Below are 25,295 nucleotides of genomic sequence, written 5' to 3' on the forward strand. Positions count from 1 at the left end.
TTAAATTAGCAACGCTGGACTAGATAACATTTGAAAGAGAACTTGAAGAAAAAAAAAGAACTTGAAGGATTAGAAGGCTTCCCCTAAGTAGAGAATAGGTTGGAATTGGGGAGTGTTTCTTGAGGTCAAGTGAGCAGTGAAGGTGCAGAAGCATTTCAGCGTTTCGCATGAGGGCATGGAGGTCTGAAACCAGAGTTCAAGTTAGGGGTGGTTGACAAGATGGAAACTAAAGGCATCTGGGCACAAATCCTGGAAGGACTTTGAAGTCACCATGCTAAGGAGTTGCACTTTGTTCTTTTGAGAAATAAGGAGCCATCTGGGAATTTGGAGGAAGGGAATGATAGAATCAAATTTGTATTTCAGAAAGATGGGTCAGGATCAGAGTGGAAGAGGCCAGAGGCAGGGAGACCAGTTAGGAGAAAGTGTTCAGCTAGGGAGAAGGTTTCTCAGCTAATGTCAGGTAGCTTAAATTTTTAGTGAACTCTGAAGTTTTGTGACCTCGTCCAGCAAACTTTTGGTAGCCTGGAATTTGAGAGGAGAAAGAAAATTATGACAGGAACTCAGGGCCAGAGATTAGCAAGATAAGCACAATGGGAGATCAAGAAAATAAATAAGGATGTTGCTAAAATAGTTATGCATTAGGTCCAGGCAGAGAGGGACTGAAGGTTTGGAAGTGCAGGCGAGTTTTAAGAGTGAAGAACAGGCTCAATGGAAGAAATAAAATAGGAGCAGGGAAGAGATGGGAGAGTTTGGTCAAAGCAGAGAATGTCAAGAGTTTGAAAACTGAGAAGCAGGGAAGTTTAGACTTGAAGATGAGATTTCTGGGATGGAACGAAGGGGTTTGCAGGGGAAAGAGGATTAAAAGAGATAAAAGGATTGTCTCCCTAGGCTATGGCAGCAGATGAGATAGAAAGGAATGGACACTTGGATTCAAATATAGAAGGTATGCCCACAAATGACATGGAAAACAACCCTTCATATATTTTAGTGAAGTTTTAACAAATTATGGATTTGGGAACTCTGTGTGACAATTAGGGTTTGTGGGTAATACTGCATTTTCATCACAGAAATCAGAAAAGAAAGTAGCTGGGCTTGTACTAGATGATAATTTGGAGAAGGATTAAATAACTGGCCTGAGAGGTGAGCAGGGAGGGACTTTTGACAACTCTTACATCCGCTTTGTCCTTCACAGTGCACAGTGTGTGATTCTTTAAAAGGGATTATTGACCATTGGTGTAGGCTTTTTCTTAGTCATAAGCTTCCAACCCATCCAACCCAGGTAAAGTTTCCCTCACTAATGTAGGATGCTAGCATCCTATTTTAGATACCATTTAAATGCCCTCTTCCCCAATAATAGCTAGGAAATATATAGACATCGACAGAATGCCAGCTAAATACTCCCTCCACTTTGCATGTCTCAAGATATTAGCATTTCAGACTTCCTCCATTGAATTGTGCACATTTTGAGGATGATAAATGCACTTATTTTTTCCATTTATATATTGAATGAAACTGTCTGTTTTATGAAATGCCTGTGTTTTTCATGGTTATAGGAAACTATACTGGTCGGACCAAGGAACAGACAGTGGTGTTCCTGCCAAGATTGCAAGTGCTAACATGGATGGCACATTCCCAAAAGTTCTCTTCACTGGGAACCTTGAACACCTGGAGTTTATCACCCTTGATATCAAGGAGCAGAAACTCTACTGGGCTGTCACCAGCACAGGAGTGGTATGCACACCCTGTTGGTCTTTACTGCTGAGCTTGTGTAGCTGATACTGATTGTTCCTTGTCTGGCTGTGGTTCCTGAACAATCTCACTTGGCCACTTGGGCCAGTGTTTTATTGCCCTTTCTTGTAATAACCTTTTTCCCTAGAGCAAATATTGCCCTAGTTGAAGTGCCTTTTTTCTAGTATATCCCTAGTTCCTTATAGAATAATGTTCATTGCCTTTTCCCTCATCCTTTGCTTTTCTGTAAGATAAAATATTTCCATTTCTCATTTCTTCTTTGTCCTTTAAGAACCATTCAAGTTTTAGTGTTTTCAGTGCTTTTCTTGGAAAGTTCTCCAGGCTCTCCAGTTGTAAAGAATAAGGGAAAAAAATGAAACTACCAAGCTTTTGATTTGAACATGGCATCCCGTCCTAGCTACATGCTGTCTCTAAGGTCTTGACATGGTTGATGCATATGGGAAAACTCGCTTTAGTGGTAATTTTAACTCCAAGGTTGAGTTCATTATTTTCTGCAAGAAGAAGCAGAAACTATAGAATTTAATCCATTCACAGAAATAATGTTTGATCATCACTTCCATGCTTATGCAATTAAACTGGGACAAGGCACATTAGAAGATGCTCAGTTATAACTATTGGTCAGTTAAAATATTGCAATGGATGTTGTACTGAACGTGTGCCAGTCTCTCCCCTGCTTTTTAAATAGTGATTGCAGATATGTTTTCCACATTGATACTCTCCGTAACATTGCACAGTAGGTTTGATTTTTCAGTTTGTTATCAGTTCAACGGTGCTAATTTCACTCCTAATACGTACATATAATGGTGACAAACTTTAAGGATCAAAAAAGTAGTGACGTGTGAAAGCACTTTGATGCCTGTATACAATGATGAAAGGGCTTTGTCACATGGTGTGATTTCTGTATACAACTTAGCACGTCCCAGACAGTGCCCACCACTCCTCTCCCTTCCTATTTCTGCATCTGCTCTGCTTTTCCAGATGTGTGTGAGCTTGTTGATGGTGTGACTCTCCATCTTGTCTCCTAGGTTAGAACCCTCATCTTTCCCCTCACTCTAATAACCATGTCCTTCTTTAATTATCACAAAATACTGGCAATCTGTCCTGTGCCTCTTTTCTCAGGTCCAGCCTTTCTCTGCCACCTCCTCCATACTAAGCCACTTCTCTTGAGCCATGATCAGATGATGGCTGTCAGTAATAAACCTTAGTTATGTGATGGAGACATGTTGTCTCTATAAATCCATGAAAAATAGGTTTGATCACTGCTCAGCCTAGAGAAATAGCTCCAAACACTTAAGCTGAGGTTGGCCAGCTAATCTGGTCCTGATCACTACCTCTAAACCCCCTCCTAAGCTTATCTTCCCTGTGCTCTAGCTTTCTGGAACTTCTGTCCGTTTCTAGGGCATAACCTGCTCTTATAACTGTTGGATTGCCTTGTCCGGTGAGGTGGTGAGCCAAATCTCGTTTATCTTTCTCACCAGTGCTCAGCTGAGATTCTAGCACAGAGGAGGCACTTGATACAGGTTTCTGGAATGAAATCAAACCACCTCTGTCTATAGCTTATTTTTCATCTAGAAGCAAACTTGTCATTTCCCATTAGGAACTTCATTTTTTTTGTGAGTTCTTTATCCAGTTAATCAGAGTCATTTTGACTAAGACTTGTTACCTGTTCTAATATAACAGCACCACCTTTTGCTCCATTCAATCTTGGTATCTGGTCATTGAATTAAAACATGTTTCATAGTCCCATTGCAGGAATTGTTGGTGAGGATGTTAAATCAGGGTCAGTCAGCTCCTCAGTAATAGTCTTTAGTTAGACAGTAAATGTGTTTCCTTGTCAGGAATATCACATGCAGGGACTAAAGAGGTTTAGTTCCCTTTTCTTCACCATGCCGTTTGAGAAAGTTGGTTGACTTCCTTGAGGTGCAACTTCATTATCAGTGAAATGGGCATAATGACATATAATTGTGATTATCAAATTAGAAAACAGATATGAAAAATCTCTCTCAAGGATAGAGTTCTGTATAGATGTGATGTATTATTAAGAAAATGTTAGTTTGCTGGAGGACAGGTGGGTGGGGCATGGGATAACTGGGTAATTGGCATTAAAAAGGGCATATCATGTGATGAGTGCTGGGTGTTATATGCCCCCAATGAATTACTGAATCCTACATCTGAAACTAATGATGTACTATATATTGGCTAATTGAATTTAAATTAAGAAAGAGAAATGAAAGAAAGAAAGAAAGAAAGAAAGAAAGAAAGAAAGAAAGAAAGAAAGAAAGGGAGAGAATGTTAGTTTTAAATGTTTCTCTCATTTCACCGTGAATCAATCAATAATGAGAATTCTGATCTTCTAGATTGAAAGAGGAAACGTGGATGGTACAAATCGAATGATTCTGGTAAACCATCTTTCCCACCCCTGGGGAATTGCTGTCTATGATTCCTTCCTTTATTATACTGATGAACACTATGAGGTCATTGAAAGAGTTGACAAGGCCACTGGGGACAACAAAGTAGTCTTGAGAGAGAATATTCCAAATTTGAGGGGTCTTCGAGTTTATCACAGACATGGTAAGTATTTGTCACTGAAACATGCATTCATGAATGTACAATGTATATTTACACATCTACACACTTTATATATATATATACACACACACACACATGCCCACATACAGACCCATGTGTATACACCTGCATGCAAATTGAAATTACGCCAAATATTTTAAAAATGATAACCCTATCATAAGCTTGTTTAAGTGTCAAAGACTAATCTGGCATCTGAAAGGCCAGGTTGACTTCAGAGTAAGCTTATTCCCATTCTTTCCCCATCATTTAAAATTCCTTACTTCGCTTTTTCTTCATAGCAGTCCCTGATATATTATCTATCAGTTTATTTGTGTTTCTCATGAGAATGTAACCTCCTTAAGGACAGGCATTTTTGTCTATCTTGTTTCTTGCTGTATATCCAGTAACTAGATGAGTTTCTGGCACATTGAAGGTTGTCAGTAAACATTTGTTGGATATCTGCTGGAAAAATGGTAACAGGATAGAATTTTTAATCTTAAAAGGAATACTTGCCGTCTTCAACATTTTTTTCATAGATAATCTAACTTTTGATTTCCCCCTTAAATTACCATTATGACTTAGAGATTATTTTTTAGAGTTTTGACATATTTTATAGCTTTTAGTCTCTAACCAAAGCTTACTAAACAATTTGTTTGCTGTCTATAACCTAGATTTTTTAGTTGGCATTTGTTTTTATTGCATGTGAAAAAAACCTTTAAATGTTATTATTTGTTAATATTTTAAGTCAAATGCCTATCACATTGTTGATCATATAATTAAACTTATGACATTTTAAATGCCAGTACATAAATCAAAAGGGTTAGAAAAATTAGAATTTCCATACTAACCTCCCTAATTCTTCTAATTCCTATATAGATTTGTGGGGCACCTGGGTGGCTCAGTGGGTTAAGTGTATGTCTTTGGCTAACATCATGATCCCAGAGTCCACGGGATTGAGCCCTGCATCAGGCTGCTCATTCAACAGGGAGTCTACTTCTCCCTCTCCCTCTCCCTCTCTTCCTACTCATGCATTCTCTCCCTCTTTGTCTCTCAAATAAATAAATACAATATTTTTAAAAACGATTCCTGTATGATTTGTGGAAGAAAAACAATTGGTGTTCCATTCTCTAACTACCATATAATAATTCTGGTACCTTTATGTGTTGTTGTAGAAGCTATACTCTCTTCTATGCTGTTTTTGTGTTGTTAACACAGGTATTGTATTTTGCTATTGATTTTTATAATGAATTATGTGGTGACCCAATATAAGATATTTGAGAGAGCATGTCAAGTATGTGAGGTCAAAAGTTATAAATTAATTTTGCTTTCATTTAGATGCATCCTCCAATGGCTGTAGCAACAATGTGAATGCCTGTCAGCAGCTTTGCCTGCCTATACCAGGAGGCTTATTCTCATGTGCCTGTGCCAGTGGAATGAAACTGAATCCTGATAATCGGACCTGTTCTCCATATAGCTCTTTTCTTGTTGTTTCAATGCTCTCCATAATCAGAGGCTTTAGCTTGGAATTTTCAGATCACTCAGAAGCCATGGTGCCAGTGGCGGGCCAAGGTATGTCAACTCCAACAGAAGTAAGATTTCACTCTGTCTGGTGCCATGTTGAATTCTCGATTCCATAAAGCATTTCTCCACATTTGGATTCAGCATGTAATGAAGCTTGTCTTTCCCTTGAGATAAACTGGTTCTGCCTTGAATTGTTCTTAACCATTAGTGTACACCAGAATGGAAACCCAGATCTTGGTCCCATCTGCAAATTTTCTCATGTAGTAGTCTGGGATAGGGCTAGAGAATTTGCATTCCTAACAAATTCCCAGGGCATGGTGATGTTGCTGGTTCATGGACCATACTGAGAATGACAGGCCTAGAGCAAGACAGAATGTAACATGAGTTTGCAAGTAGTATGCGGAGTTCATGTTTTTAGAGTAACAGCTAATGGAGATTTGGGATCCGGGTTATACTATTTAGAACAGTAAGGAAGTAGACCATAATCTGGTTTCTTAATATGTATTTGATGAGTTGAAATAAATGAGTTGGCAGTATTAGAATCTCCTTAGATTTCTAATACTTAGAAAATACAGTTGTATTTTTGACAGTGTTTTATGTTTGTATACTGTGAACATAGAAAATGATCACTTGCTTCTTAGATGAACCAAGAGATTTCTAGATGTGTGTTACCACAAGGAGAACCAAGTGTTTACTCACACCACAAAGAGTATGTCACAGGATATTGATAGAAATAAAAGAAAGAAAGGGAAGAAAAAAGGTGAAGGGAATGGAGGAATGAGAGAGATGGTCAGAAGAGGTGACAACACATATGGTGAAAGGAGTCAGGGAGTGTTTGGCACCACACATGCTCCTGACTAATGATTATATTTACAAATACTCAAGACTCATCTTTGTTTTCCTGTATCTTAAAAGTTATGGATCTAAGTTACCATCTTATAAAGGTATAAAATCAATTATATTTTTCTCCCAATTTTTCATTTTCAAAAATTTTAAATCAGAGAAGTTGAAAGAAAGGTACACTGAATATCCTTATACCCTTCATTTAGATAAAAAAATTGTTAATATTTCAACATATTTGAACTCTCAGTATGAGTGTGTGTGTGTGTGTACTTGCACATACATATACATACATTTAGTGTTACTAGTTTCAAGTGTACAGTATAATGTGGACTTTTTATTCATTTTTTTTAAATTCAGTGTGTTACATTTACCACAATCACTCTTGACGCTCCTTTGGATTCATTTTGGCCAGATAGAATCTTTTGAAATGACTACCTGTATTTTTTGACATGATCCCATTAATGTTTGAGTGCTTCCTTGCTTCTGGGCATAAGAAGGTCTTCTAGGCACCTTGTACCTTCCCCTCCCAAGCTTATAGTCAGCTGTTTCTCCCAGGAACCAGTTCTCCTTATTTTGAGAAATGGCTTTTAGAAACCAAGATCTGGGTGCTAGGTATGCTCATTGCAAATGAGAAATAGTTTTATTTTATAATGAGGGCATGGTCAGAGCAAGGGGTTGGGGATGATGGTATGAGAGGAAGGGAAGAAAAAGTTCTAGTTCCAGTTAGAGCATTGTTTAATGATCTTTTCTTAAATGTTTCAGGACGAAATGCGCTGCATGTGGATGTTGATGTATCTTCTGGCTTTATTTATTGGTGTGATTTTAGCAGTTCTATGACATCTCGTAATGCAATCCGTAGAATCAAACCCAACGGGTCTGGTTTTACAAACATTGTTACACATGGGATAGGAGAAAATGGAGTTCGGGGTATTGCAGTGGATTGGGTAGCAGGTGGGTAAGCTGTATAGTGATTTTATTGAAAAGTCTTTTTGTGTTTGCATTTTATTTTATACTTGAAAAAAGTATAATCAGTTTAATCTGATACTATGTATACTACAAATCTATTTTTCTAGATAATTATTGGTATTAAGATAAATTGAATTATGCTTTTAGACCAAGGTGTATGTCTATTAAGTTAATGATCAGGTGTTTCAGTGGACAGATTCATAATAGCTAATTCATTTCCTTCTGTTAACATAATCAAAAGTAGGCAAAATGGCTAGAAAAATTATGTTGATTTTTTTCACATTTAGAGTAGCACCTAATTTCTAAATTAAAAATGTCTAAATTTTCAAGTAGAAAGGGATATTACAATAAGTGAACCATGAAATGACAATCATTTATTTTAAAGCTCAGCAATTTTAGTTAACAAATTCTTAATTGCTTCATCTTGTTCATATATAAAAACTCTTTGATCATTAATCATTTCCTTTATTGTAATTGTATTGAAATGCCCGACCCAGTATTACATTAACTTAGTTGTTTTGATTCATGTACTTAATTTTGTTAATTTTATTTCTATTTTTTAATAATGACATACATAGCATCTATTTATTAATATTCTAAACAACTCTAGGAATACAAATATGATCTCCAGGAGGTAACAGGACCCCCTATCACTGACTTATTCCCTCATTAACCATTGTTGAAGCTCCCACAAACTCTGTGTGATTATAACCCCTGAATCTCCTTTGATGTGCAAAGACATTGAATTGGTTGGTAATTATCCTCACATATGGCTTGATATGTTCCTACTCTTGCATAGCAAAATCACCTGCTGTTTTTTAATTTTAGTTTTTAATATTTTAAAATTTTTAATTAAATTCCAATTAGTTAACATACAGTGTAATATTAGTTTTATGAATGACACACTAAGAATCAAATGTAGTAAATGTATTATAGTTATGATCCTATTCTATAAAAATAGGTATCATTGTGTGTTAATCAGGTTTGGTAAGTAGATATCACTTAGAAATATTAATATATTATGAAAATCTAGGAACTATAATAAGGGTTTATTCTAAATAATAAATATCATAGTATGGTTAGATAAGGCTTTAACTGGATTCCTAAATCCCATTTCTGATTACAAATTCCTTTATCACTTCTGAGAATATAGCTAAAGCAGGAGTCTATGGCCTATGGACCAAATGAAGCCCACTGGCTGTTTTTTCACCAACAGTTTTATTAAGAAATAATTGACACATATCACTGTGTAAATTTAAGGCATACAGCATCATGGTTTGATTTACATATATTGTTAAATGGTTAGCACAATAGGTACAACTAACATCCATTGTCTCATATGGATACAATAGAAAGGAAAGAAAGAAGAAAAGAAAAAAAATTTTTTTCTTGTAATGAAAACTCTTAGGATTTACTTTCTTAACCACTTTCAAATATGCTATCCATCAATGTTAACTATAGTCATTATGTTGTACTTATTTTTTTATAATTAGAGATTTGTACTTTTGGACCATGCCTATTTTTGTGAGGAAGGTTTTACTAGAACACAGCTGTGCCTATTTGTCTATGGCTGCTTTTCATGTTTACAATGGCAGACCTGAGTACTTGTGAAAGAAACCATATGCTCTATGAAGCCTAAAATATTTACTATCTGGCCCTTTACAGAAAAAGTTTGCCAAACCTGGATGAAAGGATTTGAATATATAAAGGGTAGATCAGTAGCATATTGCATATTGGCCTGATATCTCCAGAGTAATTTTGACTCAGACAAAAATAAATGTTCCCTGGTAGCAGAATTGACCATTCAACAATAGGCTTTTGACTACGTGGAATCAGTATGGGATCACTCTACTCATTCTATTGTCTTCATACCATTGTGTTTTTATTCTAGCATTTGCATCACTGTGTAATGTCCAAAGACAAATGGGCTTTTGCTTTGGTGGCTCAGAGGGTTCATATGATGAAAACAGCTACACTAGTCAGACTAGCCTATTAACTTATGTTAATACTAAGCACAGAGGCACTTGACACCACTAATAGGCGGAGAAGCTGCTAGCTTTCCCTCTTTGTTCCTTTCATCATGTTTGGAGTATAATTTATGCCATAAAAACGTGTATGAGAATCTCTGGAGATTTAAGTGTTAAACATTCAGGTGGGAGAGGAAGGATATTCTTTTTTTTTTTTTTTTTAAGGACATTCGTTCTTTAAAATTTTTTAAAGATTTTATTTATTCATGAGAGAGAGAGAGAGAGAGAGGGAGGCAGAGACACAGGCAGAGGGAGAAACAGGCTCCATGCAGGGAGCCTGATGTGGGACTCGATCCCAGGTCCCCAGGATCATGGTCTGGGCTGAAGACGGCGCTAAACTGCTGAGCTACCTAGGCTGCCCGAGGAAAGACATTCTGGGAAAAAAATTTTCAGTTGAAAGTGGGTTATGATGCTTCCTATGAATTCTAATCTGCTTTAGAAGCTGAAGATAGTCACTTTCTCTTTAAATTTGAAGGAGAAATTTTTTTAAAGGTTTATTTATTTGAGAGAGAGACAGTGTGTGGGAGTAGGGGAAGGGCAGGGGGCAGGGAGAGACTCTCAAGCAGACTCATTCACCCATGTGGGTCTTGAGGCAGGGCTCAATCTCATGACCCTGAGACCATGACCTGAGCTGAAACCAAGAGTTGGACAGTCAACCGACTGAGCCGAGCCACCCAGGCAGCCCGAAACAATTTTAGTTCCTAAGAGAAATTTTTCCAAGTCTAAACTGAGTCATTTATTATCTTGTAAAAGATAACATTTACTGACAAAACCTCAGCCTTATATATTTTGTTCTGAATTTGGAAAGATTCCCTCTTTTTCCTTCTTGGTTTTGCATTTATCAGCACGTTCTTCCATTTTCTGCAGGAAATCTTTATTTCACCAATGCTTTCGTGTCTGAAACACTGATAGAAGTTCTGCGGATCAATACCACTTACCGTCGTATTCTCCTTAAAGCCACAGCAGATAGGCCCAGGGATATTGTTGTAGACCCCAAGAACAGGTATCTCTTCTGGGCTGACTATGGGCAAAGCCCAAAGATTGAACGTTCTTTTCTTGATTGTACCAATCGAACTGTGCTTGTATCAGAAGGCATTGTCACACCACGGGGCTTGGCAGTAGACCATAGCAATGGCTACATTTACTGGGTTGATGATTCTTTAGATATAATTGCAAGGATTGGTATTGAGGCAGAGGAAACTGAAGTGATTCGTTATGGCAGTCGTTACCCAACTCCTTATGCCATCACTGTTTTTGGAAATTCTATCATATGGGTAGACAGGAATTTAAAAAAAATCTTCCAAGCTAGCAAGGAACCAAATAGCAGTGAGCCACCAACAGTGATAAGGGACAATCTCAATTGGCTAAGAGATGTGACCATCTTCGACCAGAGTGTTCAGCCCCGATCACCAGCTGAGGTCAACAACAACCCTTGCTTGGAAAATAATGGTGGATGCACCCATTTCTGCTTTGCTCTGCCTGGATTGGACACTGCAAAATGTGGCTGTGCTTTTGGAACTCTAGAAGGTAATGGCAAGAGCTGTGCCATGCCATCAGAAAATTTCCTCATCTTTGCCTTGGAAAACACCTTGAGAAGCTTACATTTGGACCCTGAGGTTCATAGCCCACCTTTCCAAGCAATAAGTGTGGATAGAGTTGCTGTAGACCTAGCCTATGATGGCCTAAGTAACAGAATCTACTTCACACAATCGTTAGAATCTGGAAACAGTCGGATTTCATACGTCAGTCTAAATTCAGGGACCAGATCACCCACTGCTGTTATTTCAGGTAAGGGCACTCCAGGAGCAGCTTATCTTGGAAGTTGACGCAATGTAATCAAAACATGTGGATGACCCCAGGGGTTCTAAAATGCTTTTCAGGATTCTTAATGCCTTTGTGTGTGTTTGTTGGTGTATGTCCAGGTAAAGGGAATCTTGATGGCATTGCCTTTGACTGGATCAATAGAAGAATATATTACAGTGACTACACCAACCAGACAATTAACTCCATGGCGGAGGACGGGTCTCAGCGCACTGTGATAGCCCACGTTTCAAAACCAAGAGCAATTGTATTGGATCCTTGCCGAGGGTATGCCACAGTCTTATTTTTCATACTTTCTATATGCTTATTTCTGGAGGGAGTGGGGCCTGAAATTAGGTTATGTTCATAGACAGCCAACATTTTATGGACTTGAAACTCTGTAGCTATATATTCAAGGGTGAAAGAACATGAGTAACTTTGGGAAGTAATTCCTGTTGTTGCTAGAAAGGTTGGCTATGTAATAGGAATTACTACTCTTACTCAGTAAGTTTTAGGAAGTTTTGTGAGTGATGATGGAGTGGGTTTCATTTGCTATATTAATGTGAAATTTGCAGTTAAAGAAGGCTGCCGTTCTTTTTTTTAACTAAAAGGTATGGGGTTCCTGGTGGTCAACTAATTATGACTCCTTTTTGATGACTAGGTACATGTACTGGACTGACTGGGGTACTAATGCCAAAATTGAGAGAGCCACACTGGGAGGAAATTTCCGGGTACCTATTGTGAACAGCAGCCTGGTATGGCCCAATGGGCTCACTCTGGACTACGAAAATGATCTTCTTTACTGGGCAGATGCCAGTCTGTACGTTCTTTCATTATTTTTGTGGGTGTTGATAAGAAGAGTTCTTGCTTCCACTTTCAGAGGAGGGATTTGCATAATGCGATGAAAATATAATATGCCAAATAGATATGGCCAAAATGTAGAATCACAGTTTTATGAACCATATTCTAGCTTGGTGAATGTACTTGTGAAAATTGATCTATCATGAGATTGAATAATTATGAACTAGAAGGCATCTAAAGATACATTACTAGATGAGTTAATTTCAATTATAATTACAAATGTAATCACTCAATTTATAATCTCCAAGCCCCATGTAACTATCATAAAATAGAATATCTTTTAAATGCACATTGTTATTAAGTGTCCTCTGGGCTTTAGCCTTCAGTTAAAAACATTTTCCTTTAGTCTTTAACTATGGTCATCTCAGCCAATTTCATAGTGTTTTCCTTTCTAACTCTAATTTTATATGTAACTTCTTCAAGTAGCCCTGAAATCACTCATATTCCAATCATCCTAATGGAATAGTTGAAAAGATGAGATGATTTCTTTTATTATTGCTGGTGTCTACATGTCAGGAATCTTAACTTTGCTTATTTTCTTAAGATTTTGGTCTTCTGCTGTGACACTAAGCACCTAACAATCTCATCTTTTCTTCATCTTCTCATTTGAAGCAAGCAATGATGTTTAGTGTCTAAATTTGGATCATTATAGGTAAATACCTCTGGGTACTAGGTAAATGACAAATCGAGAAAGTCCTTAAGGGAGTGGGAAGGAAAATGTAATTCATATTTTATTGAGTGACTATTATTGCTAAACACCGAGTTCCATGCATTGTATGTATTATTTCATAATTTTCTCCTATTTTAAATTTCAGCTTGGCTCCCTTTGTAGGATTACTTAAAGGTTAGATTAATATTTGGAAATCAATGAATTTGTAGGCCATTGTTTGATATGCAAATGAAGACTCCCATCATCAGATGAAACTTTTCTTCCTGCCATACGCTGCTCCTGAAAAGAAAATTGGGGTCTTGCGTAAAGGAATGGTTAGGCCCAGGCAGTGGGCTGCCATTTGAAAGACTTAGTCTTTCTGGATTCCAACATTTTGTTTTTTACTTCATTTTAGGCAGAAGATTGAACGTAGCACTCTAACAGGCACGCAGCGTGAGGTCATTGTCAACACAGCCTTTCATCCTTTTAGCTTGACTCTCTATGGCCAGTATATTTATTGGACTGACTGGAACACAAAAAGAATTTACCGAGCTAACAAATATGATGGGTCAGGTCAGACGGCAATGACCACGAGTTTTCCCTTCCGGCCTAATGGTATTCGTGTTGTCGTGAAGAACCAACAGCAGCAATGTAGCAATCCTTGCAGCGAGTTTAATGGAGGCTGCAGTCATATTTGTGCACCAGGTAAGGCATTGCCCACAAAGAATGAATCGTGTAGAATAATAATGATGATGCTTGGTAGGGAAGGCTGAGGGATATTCAGCTCTAACAGGGCAAAAAAATTCCAGATTCTCCTTGATTTCAGAGTAATTCGTAAAATAGATTTGGGGGTTTATATGTTTAGAGGAAGACTTTAACAGGTTTCTTTTCTATTTGATATGGAGCCCTCTTATGAAGGCAATTTTAACTCAAGCTTGGTGGAAAAAAAATGAAAGATGGGGTCTTTGGCTGCCAAACTTCATGACTCATAAAAATTCCCAACAATGAGCTTACCTCCCTTATGAAAGGATCTAGTTCTTCCACTTAGGAGGTACTATTTATAGTTTGAAATATTTCTGATGATATTTTAAAGTGTGGCATTATATGATTCATTGTGTATTTTATAGATGGCAACTGATTCATAGGAAGATGCATCTTTTGATACTATTGCTTTATAGATTTTGCTAAGGAGTGAGAATCATTTCTATGTTTCAGTGTAGGGAAGAGCTAGTTGTTAAAGATTAGGGTGACTTAGCCATGTTTATTAGAATTGGTGGGGTTTTTTTTTCATTCTGAGTAAAACACTCAATATAGTTGAGAAGCTGATGGGAAGAGTTTCTATGGTATGTCTTCTAGTGCCTTTAATATAGAAATATTGCCACTGCTATTCTGGAAGAGAAAATATGAATGATTGCTACACAAATTTTTGCTTTTTGGGCCAACTTTTATTCAGGTCCAAATGGTGCTGAGTGCCAATGTCCACATGAGGGCCACTGGTATCTGGCCAACAACAAAAAACACTGCATTGTGGACAATGGTACACGATGTGATAGTTCCAAGTTCACCTGCCTCAATGGGCACTGCATCTTGGAGCAATGGAAATGCGACAACGATAATGACTGTGGTGATGGCAGTGATGAGCTGGAAAGCGTCTGTGGTGAGTTGGACTCTTGGAGCTTTCATTAGGAGGTAAACTTGTCTTTATGCCAAGTGTTTGGTACAGAATCCTGCTGTATGTGAATAGGTTTGAATTTTGTATCTATGTGTCCTGTTAGAATTGAAAACATTTAGTCCAAGAATTCAGACTGTTAAATCACATATAAGCTGATACACATGCCAGGGAATAGTGTATGATGCTTTATTAGGAAGCACCTCTGTAGTGGTTTAGAGCAAAGATGCTGGATTGAAATCTTTGTTATGCCATTTATAACGTGTGTAGTCATTGGAAAGTTCCCTATCTGAGCCTCAGACACCTCATCTGTAAGATGGATCTATTACTAAAATTTCTGTGAGGAGTGAGAGAAATATATGAAAAACATAGCATGGGCCTTGGTGCGTGTTAAGCATGGCTTAGCATGGAACTAAGAGCTCTAATAGGTGATTGTTATCATTTTATTAATTTTCATAGCAGAAGGATCCCTAAAAATTTATTGAAATCAGTGTTCAGCTTCCATCCGGATGGGGTGGGTAAAATACTAGAAGTTAGCTACATTTTTCCAATAGACTGTGTAGGGGCTAAGAGTTTTATTTTCCCCTAGGAAATTGTGTTTGTATGCTTTTCTGTGATTGGGATAAAATTTTAAATTGAGATGAGAGAGAAATGAAGTAACTCTGACATTTGCTTAAAATATCTAATTTGCTCAAAAAAAAGTATACAACCTATTTTGTTTAATCTAATTGAAAGTTTATCTCACTTTGCACGCAGTCCGTTTTTGCAGCCATTTTTGCTTTAGAAGGTAAACTCAAAGTATCCCTTTCATTTGATTGTATTTTTTTTTCTTTTTTTAGGAACTAGGATGATGCTTTAATTGATATTCTTTCTTCTTCTTAGCATTTCATACGTGCCAGCCGACAGCCTTCACCTGCGCCAATGGGCGATGCGTCCAGTATCATTACCGTTGTGACCACTACAATGACTGTGGTGACAATAGTGATGAGGCAGGGTGCCTGTTCAGGGAATGTAATGCCACTGTGGAGTTTACTTGCAGTAACAGAAGGTGCATTCCTCTTCAGTTTGTCTGCAACGGCATTAACAACTGCCATGATAATGATACCTCAGATGAGAAAAATTGCTGTAAGTTCAACAAGTATTTATTGTGCTTTGGGGTCTGAAATCTTTTGTGTGTGTGTGTGTGTGTGTGTTTTGATTTCTTGAGTCTCTTTCACCCTCATGGGAGATCATTTTTATGTAGGAACAAAGGCTTTCTGAAAAAAAAAAGTATCTAGAACATCGATTTCATTTTAATATATTCTGCTAAATGGTTTTTAAAAACAGCTCTAATGTGAATTATTCACCTAAATTTATGGACCCATATGACCATTAAGTATTTTATCCTCAAATATTTTATCTTTAGTTTACATATCTGCCACACTAAAAATTCACTTGACAAAATTTTTTTTGTTTTAAAAGTATCAATAGTTACTGACAAATACTATTGCCTAAATGTGTTGTGGTTAATGTCTGTTATGCACAAAACTATACAGTGTAGTGTTGACTGTCATGATTTCTTTCTTTCATTTTTTGGTAAATTGTTTCATTTATTTCTCTGAAATTTCTGGGATTTGCACCTCAGCATCCAGGGAAAATCAGAGAGCAGTGCATAAATTTGAATACATTTTCAATTTGGATATATCTCCATGCTCTGCTGCTTTTATAGGGAGAGTTACATACAATATTTATTTGGATATGCCTTTTAAAAGAACTCCTTCTTATGGAAAATTTCAAACATGTACCGAAGTAGAAAGAATAGTAAAATGCAGGCATCCATTACTCAACTTCAACATTTATCAACAATTGATCTATTTGTTTCATCCATTTCCCCTGATTTTTTTTTTCCTGAGTGTTATAAAGCAACTCTCAGACATGCATGTCACTTATGAAGATATTTTGAAAACCAACTACCAGGCCATTATGATGCCTGGCAAAACTGACAATACTTCTTGACTACTCAATCCAAATTTGAGTGTAATCATTATTCCCAAAATGTCTTTATGCAGTTGCTCTGTTATATTACCATTCAGACAAGGTCTACACATGGATTTTGATGATTATGGCTCTTAAATCTCTTTTATACCTTAGCAGTGGCTTTATTTTTTTAAAAGCCATTGAGTTATCCTGTGGATCTCCCACATTCTGGATTTGACTAATTGCTTAATTGAGCCATTTATTTTGTCCTGATTTCCTACTAACTGGAATTTGTACCTAGAGGTCTGATTACATTAGGTTCAATTCTTTGAGTAAGAATTCTCCATAGGTGGAACTGTATATTTCCTGTTGCATCACATCATGAAACACATAATACTTGGTTGTTCCACATTAAGTAATGATAAAATTAATTAGTGGATTTAGGAGTCAGCTTGAATCATCCCTTAAGAACTTTCCATTAACCTGTTACCCAGTGGTTTTAGCATACATGAACATATTTTAGAAATCCATTATTTCTTTAAGAGTTACAAAGTAAGTGTTTAAAATTCTGTTATTCCTTCTACATATATTAGGTAAAGTTCCATAAAGAAGAAATTTTCCTTATCAGCTATTTTGTTACTCTGAAGTATAATTCTGCGAGATAAATTCTCGATTCTTTCCCTTCGTCAGTTTTTGGAGTAATGAGTTGGTGACCGATGAGTACTAGTTTTTGTCCTGTTTTTAGTATTAGACTAATGGATTTTTACATATTTGAATTTTAGTGCAGTAAAGTCATTTAGTCTTTTTGGCACTCAACTTCACTATCTTAGGCCAGTGGGAGCTCTGCTAAGTTGGGTCCTCTGTTATTTTGACATGGCGCATTCCTGTCCATTTCCTAACTAAGACCTGGAAAGAGACCTCATTCCTTCTGTTGATTTAGAGATTACCACAGTGTTGAGTTGCTGGTTCCTATTTGGCTCTCATTTCAGGGCTTTTCAGTATACAGAGGTAGGAAATACAATTTTTTAAGAAAAAAAGTGTATATTAGTCTTTCCTATTTTAATTTAAGATTATAATTTTTTAATTTAGATTTTATAATTCTGTCTCTTTTATGCTTAAAATATTGGTTTCTGATGACATTAGGATATTTACTTATTTGCTTTATTCTACCATAATTTTGAAATGCCTATAATTTCAAAATAACCACACGAGTAATACTATTACTAATAAATCTACTAATCATGATTTAAGATTTTTAGGTCCTTTTTGTTCTTAGATTATGTCCTGCGATGTAGACAGAATAATGGTTTTAAAGTCACTTGAATAATTTATTCTCTGAATGATTATGCTATTAACTTGATGTAGCATTTGCTTCTATTACCATTTCCAAATTTTAAGAATTGGTTTCCTTTTTCCATTTTTATTTCATTGTTATTTATACAAAGTAATATACATGGTTCCATGGTCAAAATTATATGATCGGTATATTCACAGCGGTCTTTCCTTCTTATCTTCTCAATCTATCCAAAGGGTATCCACCTTCTTCACCTTAGCCTTCTTTCCTTTCAATATCTTGGATAGCTAGAGGAGAGATTCATTATTGGCTTTTAATCGTGCTTTATTTCTGTTAACAAGGTATGCTGGAGATTTGTACTGTCATTCTTTATTAATGTACAGAGATCTTTTTCATTCCTTTTTACAGTTACATATTACTCCACTGTGTGGATATACCATAGTTTATTTAACTAAGAGTTGAGACTCTTGTTGGTGCTATTAAATAATTAAAACAGATGATTTAAAGGACAAAGTAACTAACCATGCTCTCTCCTCACCCCCCACCCCCATTAGCTGGAAATAATTTCTTTTTACTCTAGAAGCAATTGTGAAAAATAACTGTCATGGTTGATGCCTCTGTGAGAGGTTTAAACATATCTCTCTTCTGGTGTTTTGAGTCCAGTAGCTCTGTTAGTTAGCATGGACATTTTTAATGCTATATCTATGTGATGAATCTGTTCCAAATATTTATCTGGCTGTCTTTTCCAAGCTGATCGCACCTGCCAGCCTGGATATGTAAAATGTCAGACGACCAACATTTGCATTCCTCATTTTTACTTGTGTGATGAAGATAATGACTGTGGAGACATGAGTGATGAAAGCCCTGTTTTCTGTGGTAAGAGAAACCTGCTGCTCTTTCTGTGATTCCAGAGGTGCATGTCTGGAGCTAATAATAGCCTAAGTGTTGGGGCTATTTGTCACCTCAGGCAGTTACTTTAGGATATGGTTAGAGGAGCATAAGCAACCTCTCTCTCTGTTGTCTTTGAATGGATTTCTACTCCAAATACTTGTTCCAGAGTCCTGCTTTGATACCTGACCTTTTACAATTGTGGAGCCATTTCTCCCAGAGTCCAGGGCCTCTTGTTTTCAGGAATCACTGCCCACAACAGAATATGGATGTCAAGCTCTTATATTTACTCTAAATATGATTAAAGTTACCATTAGTAACTGAAAGAACTTTTCTTTTAAATATGCTTGAATTTCAGAAACCTTTGTTTTGTATTTAGCAATTTGGTTCAGTCAAGCATTTCCCTGTATTTATACATTGAATTAAAAGGCCTTTCTTAAGCTTGATAACTTTGAGGCTATCAGCATAAATAGATGCATAATTTAAGAATTTAGTAATTATCACCAGACCAGGGTACAGTCATAGAATAGGCGTCAGTTGCAGTAAGAACAGGACAAAGCAGAATTCAAGATGTAGCCATCAGAGAGGGACATGTAGATTAGAGATAGTATGACCTATCAGAGACCTGCTTCCTTATCAATTTTACCCCTGTGAATCATCAGATACCAAGGTCCAAAGCAAAGGGCCTTGTAGACCAGAAGAATGTAAGACTTGATTTTAGTTTGTACCCACAAAACAATTTAGAAAGTACATCTGACCAGAGCTACCTAAGATTACTCAAGACAAGAATAGGTAAAGCCATTTTTGCAAGTAAAGATCCCATATAACAAGGATGAATAAGAATACAACTGTCTTTTTAAAACCATGTGGGCTGAGCTCAGATAGGGTCATTTCTGCTTTTAATATTGTCTCCATAGAAGTTATTTACTTTTAGGTCACAGCAGAAAACATAGAACCAAGTCTCCTTATATGTAACTTGTTTCATATATCAAAAAGATATTTCTTTGATGTTTCTAACAAATACAATTTTCTGTTGGGTTTCTAGAATCTAGAAAGAAAAGTTGAGCAGTATTGCTTGCCTTCTCTCTCCCTGCCTTCCCCTTCCCCCACCCCCCGAAAGCTTATTTAAAACTCTGCCCAGGCCTCAGTCTTCTTTCCCTGGCACCTATTTCAGATATATGGGCAAATGGTTAAGACTAATGGGAACAAGCCTGTGTCTTACTCCTGGGTTTTACCTCTGTCCTCAGCTTCTCACACGTGCAGCAGTGATGAGTTTCCCTGTACGTCTGGACGTTGTATCCCTAAACACTGGTACTGTGATGAAGAGGGAGATTGTCCTGATGGCTCTGATGAACCTGCCACTTGTGGTAAGAGAGTAAGCAAGCGAGACAAGCATTATGATGCAGCTAGAGAAACTCTTCCATTACTTCCAAGTACAGACTAGGATCACAGCTGTCAAATGTTTACATTCTGTGCCTCTCCTCTCAGCTAAGACGATAAAACCACTCAGCCTCAGCAGACAGGCATTAAAAAAAAAACCTGTTGGGAGCCCTGGGTGGCGCAGCGGTTTGGTGCCTGCCTTTGGCCCAGGGCGCGATCCTGGAGACCTGGGATCGAATCCTACATCGGGCTCCCGGTGCATGGAGCCTGCTTCTCCCTCTGCCTGTGTCTCTGCCTCTCTCTCTCTCTCTGTGACTATCATAAATAAATAAATTGAAAAAAAAATAAATAAAAATAAAAAAAACCTGTTAGTGTAGGGTGCCATGTGGGGAGCTGATCAGGGTATGGAGGCTGCTGACTGATGTTCATGAAGTGAGATTATGTTGGTGATGCACCTAATATTGTGCCTGGCTTATAGAGCTCAACTAACTTTAATTGACTGTGAATTGGAATTTCGGAGTTTGGTTGAGTTCTGGCCCAAAGGCTGTGGGAGGATGCAAGAGTGATTGGAATTATATATACGGGGCAGGGCCATATTAGATACACACATCCTCCTCCTGTTCTGTGTGCCAGCTTATGAGGTAAGGTCCCATGGCCATCTGAGTTTACTAAGAAGTTCTGGGAGCCTTTGGTTGTATTCCTGGAGGCACTTTTGCCTATTTGTATTTGAAGGCTGCTATTAACCTTTCCAAGTTCTAATCTATGTCCATGCCCATTTTTTTTAACATAACTGTCATTGCTTTTTTATCTGTCAATGAATCACTCTGCAAACTATGACCATGTCCAGCTGCCTATCTTTATGAAATTTTATTAGATTGTAGCAACTTATTGTCTATGGCTGCTATTGTGCTACAATAGCAGTGTCAGGTAGGTGTGGCAAAGAACATATGTTCTAAGCCTAAAATATTTGCTACCTGGTTATGAGAAAGTTTGCTGACCCTTGTTTACATAGTCTTCATGCTCCTTTTTTTTAAGATTTTATTTATTTATTTATTCATGAGAGAAAGAGAGGCAGAGACATAGGCAGAGGGAGAAGCAGGCTCCATGCAGGGAGCCCGACACAGGATTCGATCCTGGGCCTCCAGGATCAGGCCCTGGGCTGAAGGCAGCGCTAAACTGCTGAGCCACCAGGGCTGCCCGTCATGCTCCTTTTCATGGCAGTATAATATTCCATCGAGTGGTTGTATTATCTTTGCATTAACTGTTTCCAAGCATTTAGATGGCTTTTATCTTTCCCCTATTGTAATACAGTTATCTGCAATACAATAATTATATATAAAATTTTTATTTGATATTATTTTCTTGGTACCATTTTCATAGTTTTACAGCTGAATCAGACTATCTTCCATTTCTATTCTCTCAGGAGAGTAGTATTTGAAGCTCTTTGCCAAGTCCTTTTTCCCCAACACTGATAGTTTTGTAGAAAGGAAAGGACATGTAGAATTTTAAGGATCTATAATGGAAATACATAACTATTGGGTGAATGGAATAGTATTAGAGATTGGCTTAGATATAAGAATGATTGGTTCAAAGAAGAGTAAGTATCATTTCCAAACTTCTCCCTGGGAACCAAAGTCAGTAAGTGGTACCAACTGCCTATCCTATTTATGGATGCATTCTCATAATATGCAGGAGTATTGTTTTAAAGAAATCATAAGATGTATACAAAAAAGCAAAATTTCCAATTTCTCAGCCTTCTCACTCTCCAGTTAGAATCACTACTACCGGTGAGTGTTGAATTCTCCTTATCCTTTTCTGTATATGCTAATATATAATTTTTAAAACACAAATAGAGACCTTACAATGGAAAGATGCTTATAGGCTAGATTTCTAGATTTCTAGGGGTGTTTTTTTGTGCCAAGGGGTCTCTGACTCTCAAAAAGGCTGTGGTGATGTACATTCCTTTCTTAGCAGCTTATGAAAGGTCCTGTTTCTCCTTACTGTTATCATTATGATATATTTTTTATAGTTAAAATTTAATTTACTTTTGCCTTAGACTAATTTTGAGGGGACCCTGTGTGTATGGGCCTATGACAAATAGTTGATAAGGATATGTGGGGTTATGATGAAAGAATTTGAGTCACTGATGTCTAATTTAAAGCATAAAGTTATCTTATCAGTTTAATTCAACAAATATTTATTGAGCACTTATGTTCTAGGCACTTTGGGGCTATATCTGTGAATAAGTCAAAGATCCCTGCCCACATGGTGCTTATGTTCTAGTGAAGGGACCCAAGCAACAAAACAGGTAAATTGTATAGCATGTTGAAAGGTAGCAAGTGCTATGGAGAAAAGCAAAATAAATAAATAAATAAATAAATAAATAAATAAATAAATAAATAAATAAAATAATACATAATAAAAAATAAAAAGAGAGAGTGCACACCGGAAGATGGGGATCAGGCATGCTGGGAGGATGGTTGGGATCAAACAAAATGTTTTGGGATGAAAAGTAGACTTAAAAATGAAATGTGTGAAATAGTAATTTATAGTCTCTTGGGAAAAGACTATTATATCTCTATCATACCTGTAAGGAAATATCAAATCACATCCTAGTAACAAAAAATAATGAGGCTTTGCACCCTCATTTGACTACTTCAGTCTTAGAGTACTGGTCACTGGTACCAGGCTCCTTAGAGGGCCTACATAGCTGTACATAGCTAGATAATGCTCTGTCAGGTTTTTTAGACAGCCCATGTGATAGCAGGCTTCTTCTAAGACTGCAAACCACTTTTTTCCCTGACAGTGTTTTTTTTATCTTTCCTCAGAGTACCTTGAAGCAACATGCTTAAGTAGTGAGTTCAAGTGTGACAGTGGGAGGTGCATTCGAGAGGAATGGATCTGTGATGGGGATAATGACTGTGGGGACATGAGTGATGAAGATGAAAGACACCACTGTGGTAAGTGAAACCTTCATTCCTCTGCAGAGATGCAAGGGAAACTGGAATTGGGAGATTTATTTTTGTGTCATTGGAGAGTATGACAGTCAGATGCCTCTTTAATTGATTGCATGCTGATAAAATGTTACCCTTATTTTTACACTCTGAAGTTGTTTGATAGCATCCACTTAGATGCTTTAAAATGTTAAAAACATGATTTTAATGTTGATTATCTTTCTCTTACATGTAGCTAACAGAAATAATGTCCCATACTTCTGGAGCAGGTAAAGAGAACTCAATTGGCCAATCTTATTAGCAGCTTTAAACAGTATAGCAATTAACTGTGCCTCCAGTTTCATCTATTACCTTGCTGTGGTTATTTCAAGGAGTGGGTGGAAGGAGCATTATTCCTTTTGAGTGGTTTGTGGAACGGACCATGAAACACCATTTTCCATTACCAACAGTGCATGGAACTCAGCTACGATGTCTTAGAAGAGTGTCTTTCCATTGTATAGCCATTGTACAGTGGCTCCCTGATGTTTGCATTTCATTGTAACCCCATATGTCATTGACTGGTGGCTGTCTATATGTACTCTATCCATTGAAATGGGTAGTTGGCAGCTGCACAAACATAGACTAGCATGTACTTTTCCCACCTCCCCCTCTTATGTCTCCCATTCATCCACAATGAGATTGGATAAAATGCCAGGTTTTTAAATTACATTTTAGCATCTCATCCTTTTCTGAACAGTGTCATGGTTTCTGACGACTCTTATTGACATATTCTCCTCCTATCCTCCTATATACCGTCATTCTACTTGGGAGGTAACTGTAATGTAGTGGAAAAACCCTTAATTTGGAGAAAAAAGACCATATTTGAAGCCCTAGGTCTTTAGAAAGTTTTATGACTTGGAGCCATCTAGTTTGAGCTCCAATTTTCATCTGTAGAACTGGCATAAAAATACCTATCTCACTTTGTGTTTTTGTGATTACACTTTGTTAACCAAAAATTTTTTTACTAAGTATAAGTCATTTTTGGTTATACAAATAACAAATGGGAATAGTTTTCTGAAGCTGTAAGGGAAAAATAGGATTTTACATTAATTTTATGGAAAACTAAATGAGATGTTTTATTATGTTTATTTCTTACTTCTGAAAAAAAAATTCAAGGTCCAGAGCAGTTAAAATGGAATTTAAAGGTATTTTTATTATAATCTGTTATTAGGATAGTAATGTGACTTGTCTACCTGTTTTACTCTAATTTCGCCTCATCCCTCAGACTACTAAATAATATAAAGCAAGCAAAATGGTTCAGAATGGATTTGACTACTACCATGAATCTTCATGTGGTTTCTTTTTCTTGTGTGCTTTGGTTTCAGAGAGTCACAACTGCTCAAGTTCTGAGTTTCTCTGTGCAAACAATGTGCCTCCATCCAGGAAGTGCATTCCTAAATCCTGGGTCTGTGATGGCGATGCGGATTGTACCGATGGCTATGATGAGCATCAGAATTGCACAAGGAGATCTTGCTCTGGAAATGATTTCACCTGTAGTAATGGATTGTGTGTCCCACACTCATACAGGTGAATTGGGGCTTAGAAAATTTCCCAGTAACCTCAAATGTCCACAGGGGCAGGGCTAATTTATCCATTAGGCATCATGGCCGTAATGTACTTTTAGTGGCCTATGAAAATGTTTGGATTTAATTTAAAATCAAAAGAAAAAAGAGAACGTTTAGATCAACGAGAGTATTTTAATACATAATATTAATATATTTGCCTTTATACCAATGTGACCATTAAATACAATTTTTAATATGTTCATGGAGGAAGGGGCTCATGATGGTAAAAGGGCTTACGGTTCATGAAAGGCATAATGTAACTTGTCCAGAGGGCCAGGCCGGTGAATGAAGTGGGCTTGATATAAGAAAATTCTTTCTTGAAGCAGGTGACACTCTTGGTTTTCCACTTGGTGTAGAGGCATGGGAGTAGAGGCATGGATACAAGAAATATTTTATTTTTCCCTTTGCTATAAGGAAACTAACAGTACAAGCATGATCATATGGAGCTTGGCACTTAGGCTTAGAGGCAATGAAACAATGGGAAGAGGCAGGTGAGGTGAGCTGAGATTGCACGTTCCAGCTAAGAGATACAAATGCTGTTTAGCATTGCACAGAAGTGCTGTTCT

General features: G+C 37.2%; 1 protein-coding gene across 1 annotated transcript in view; it reads left to right on the top strand.

Moving 5' to 3' along the window:
- The window catches only part of LRP2 (LDL receptor related protein 2), a 196,265-nt gene that overhangs the window by 117,555 nt on the left and 53,415 nt on the right, over window positions 1-25,295 (top strand). The window contains exons 35-48 of the mRNA XM_072811537.1: window positions 1,554-1,731; window positions 4,107-4,320; window positions 5,653-5,886; window positions 7,444-7,632; window positions 10,542-11,462; window positions 11,597-11,762; window positions 12,136-12,294; window positions 13,400-13,689; window positions 14,438-14,641; window positions 15,536-15,778; window positions 18,654-18,779; window positions 20,039-20,158; window positions 23,000-23,131; window positions 24,490-24,691. Coding sequence (XP_072667638.1) covers window positions 1,554-1,731; window positions 4,107-4,320; window positions 5,653-5,886; window positions 7,444-7,632; window positions 10,542-11,462; window positions 11,597-11,762; window positions 12,136-12,294; window positions 13,400-13,689; window positions 14,438-14,641; window positions 15,536-15,778; window positions 18,654-18,779; window positions 20,039-20,158; window positions 23,000-23,131; window positions 24,490-24,691 — 3,378 coding nt within the window. The remainder of the gene's footprint in view (window positions 1-1,553; window positions 1,732-4,106; window positions 4,321-5,652; window positions 5,887-7,443; window positions 7,633-10,541; window positions 11,463-11,596; window positions 11,763-12,135; window positions 12,295-13,399; window positions 13,690-14,437; window positions 14,642-15,535; window positions 15,779-18,653; window positions 18,780-20,038; window positions 20,159-22,999; window positions 23,132-24,489; window positions 24,692-25,295) is intronic.

This window comes from Canis lupus, chromosome 34, assembly GCF_048164855.1.
Source record: "Canis lupus baileyi chromosome 34, mCanLup2.hap1, whole genome shotgun sequence".
In the NCBI taxonomy this organism is placed as follows: Eukaryota; Metazoa; Chordata; class Mammalia; order Carnivora; family Canidae; genus Canis; species Canis lupus.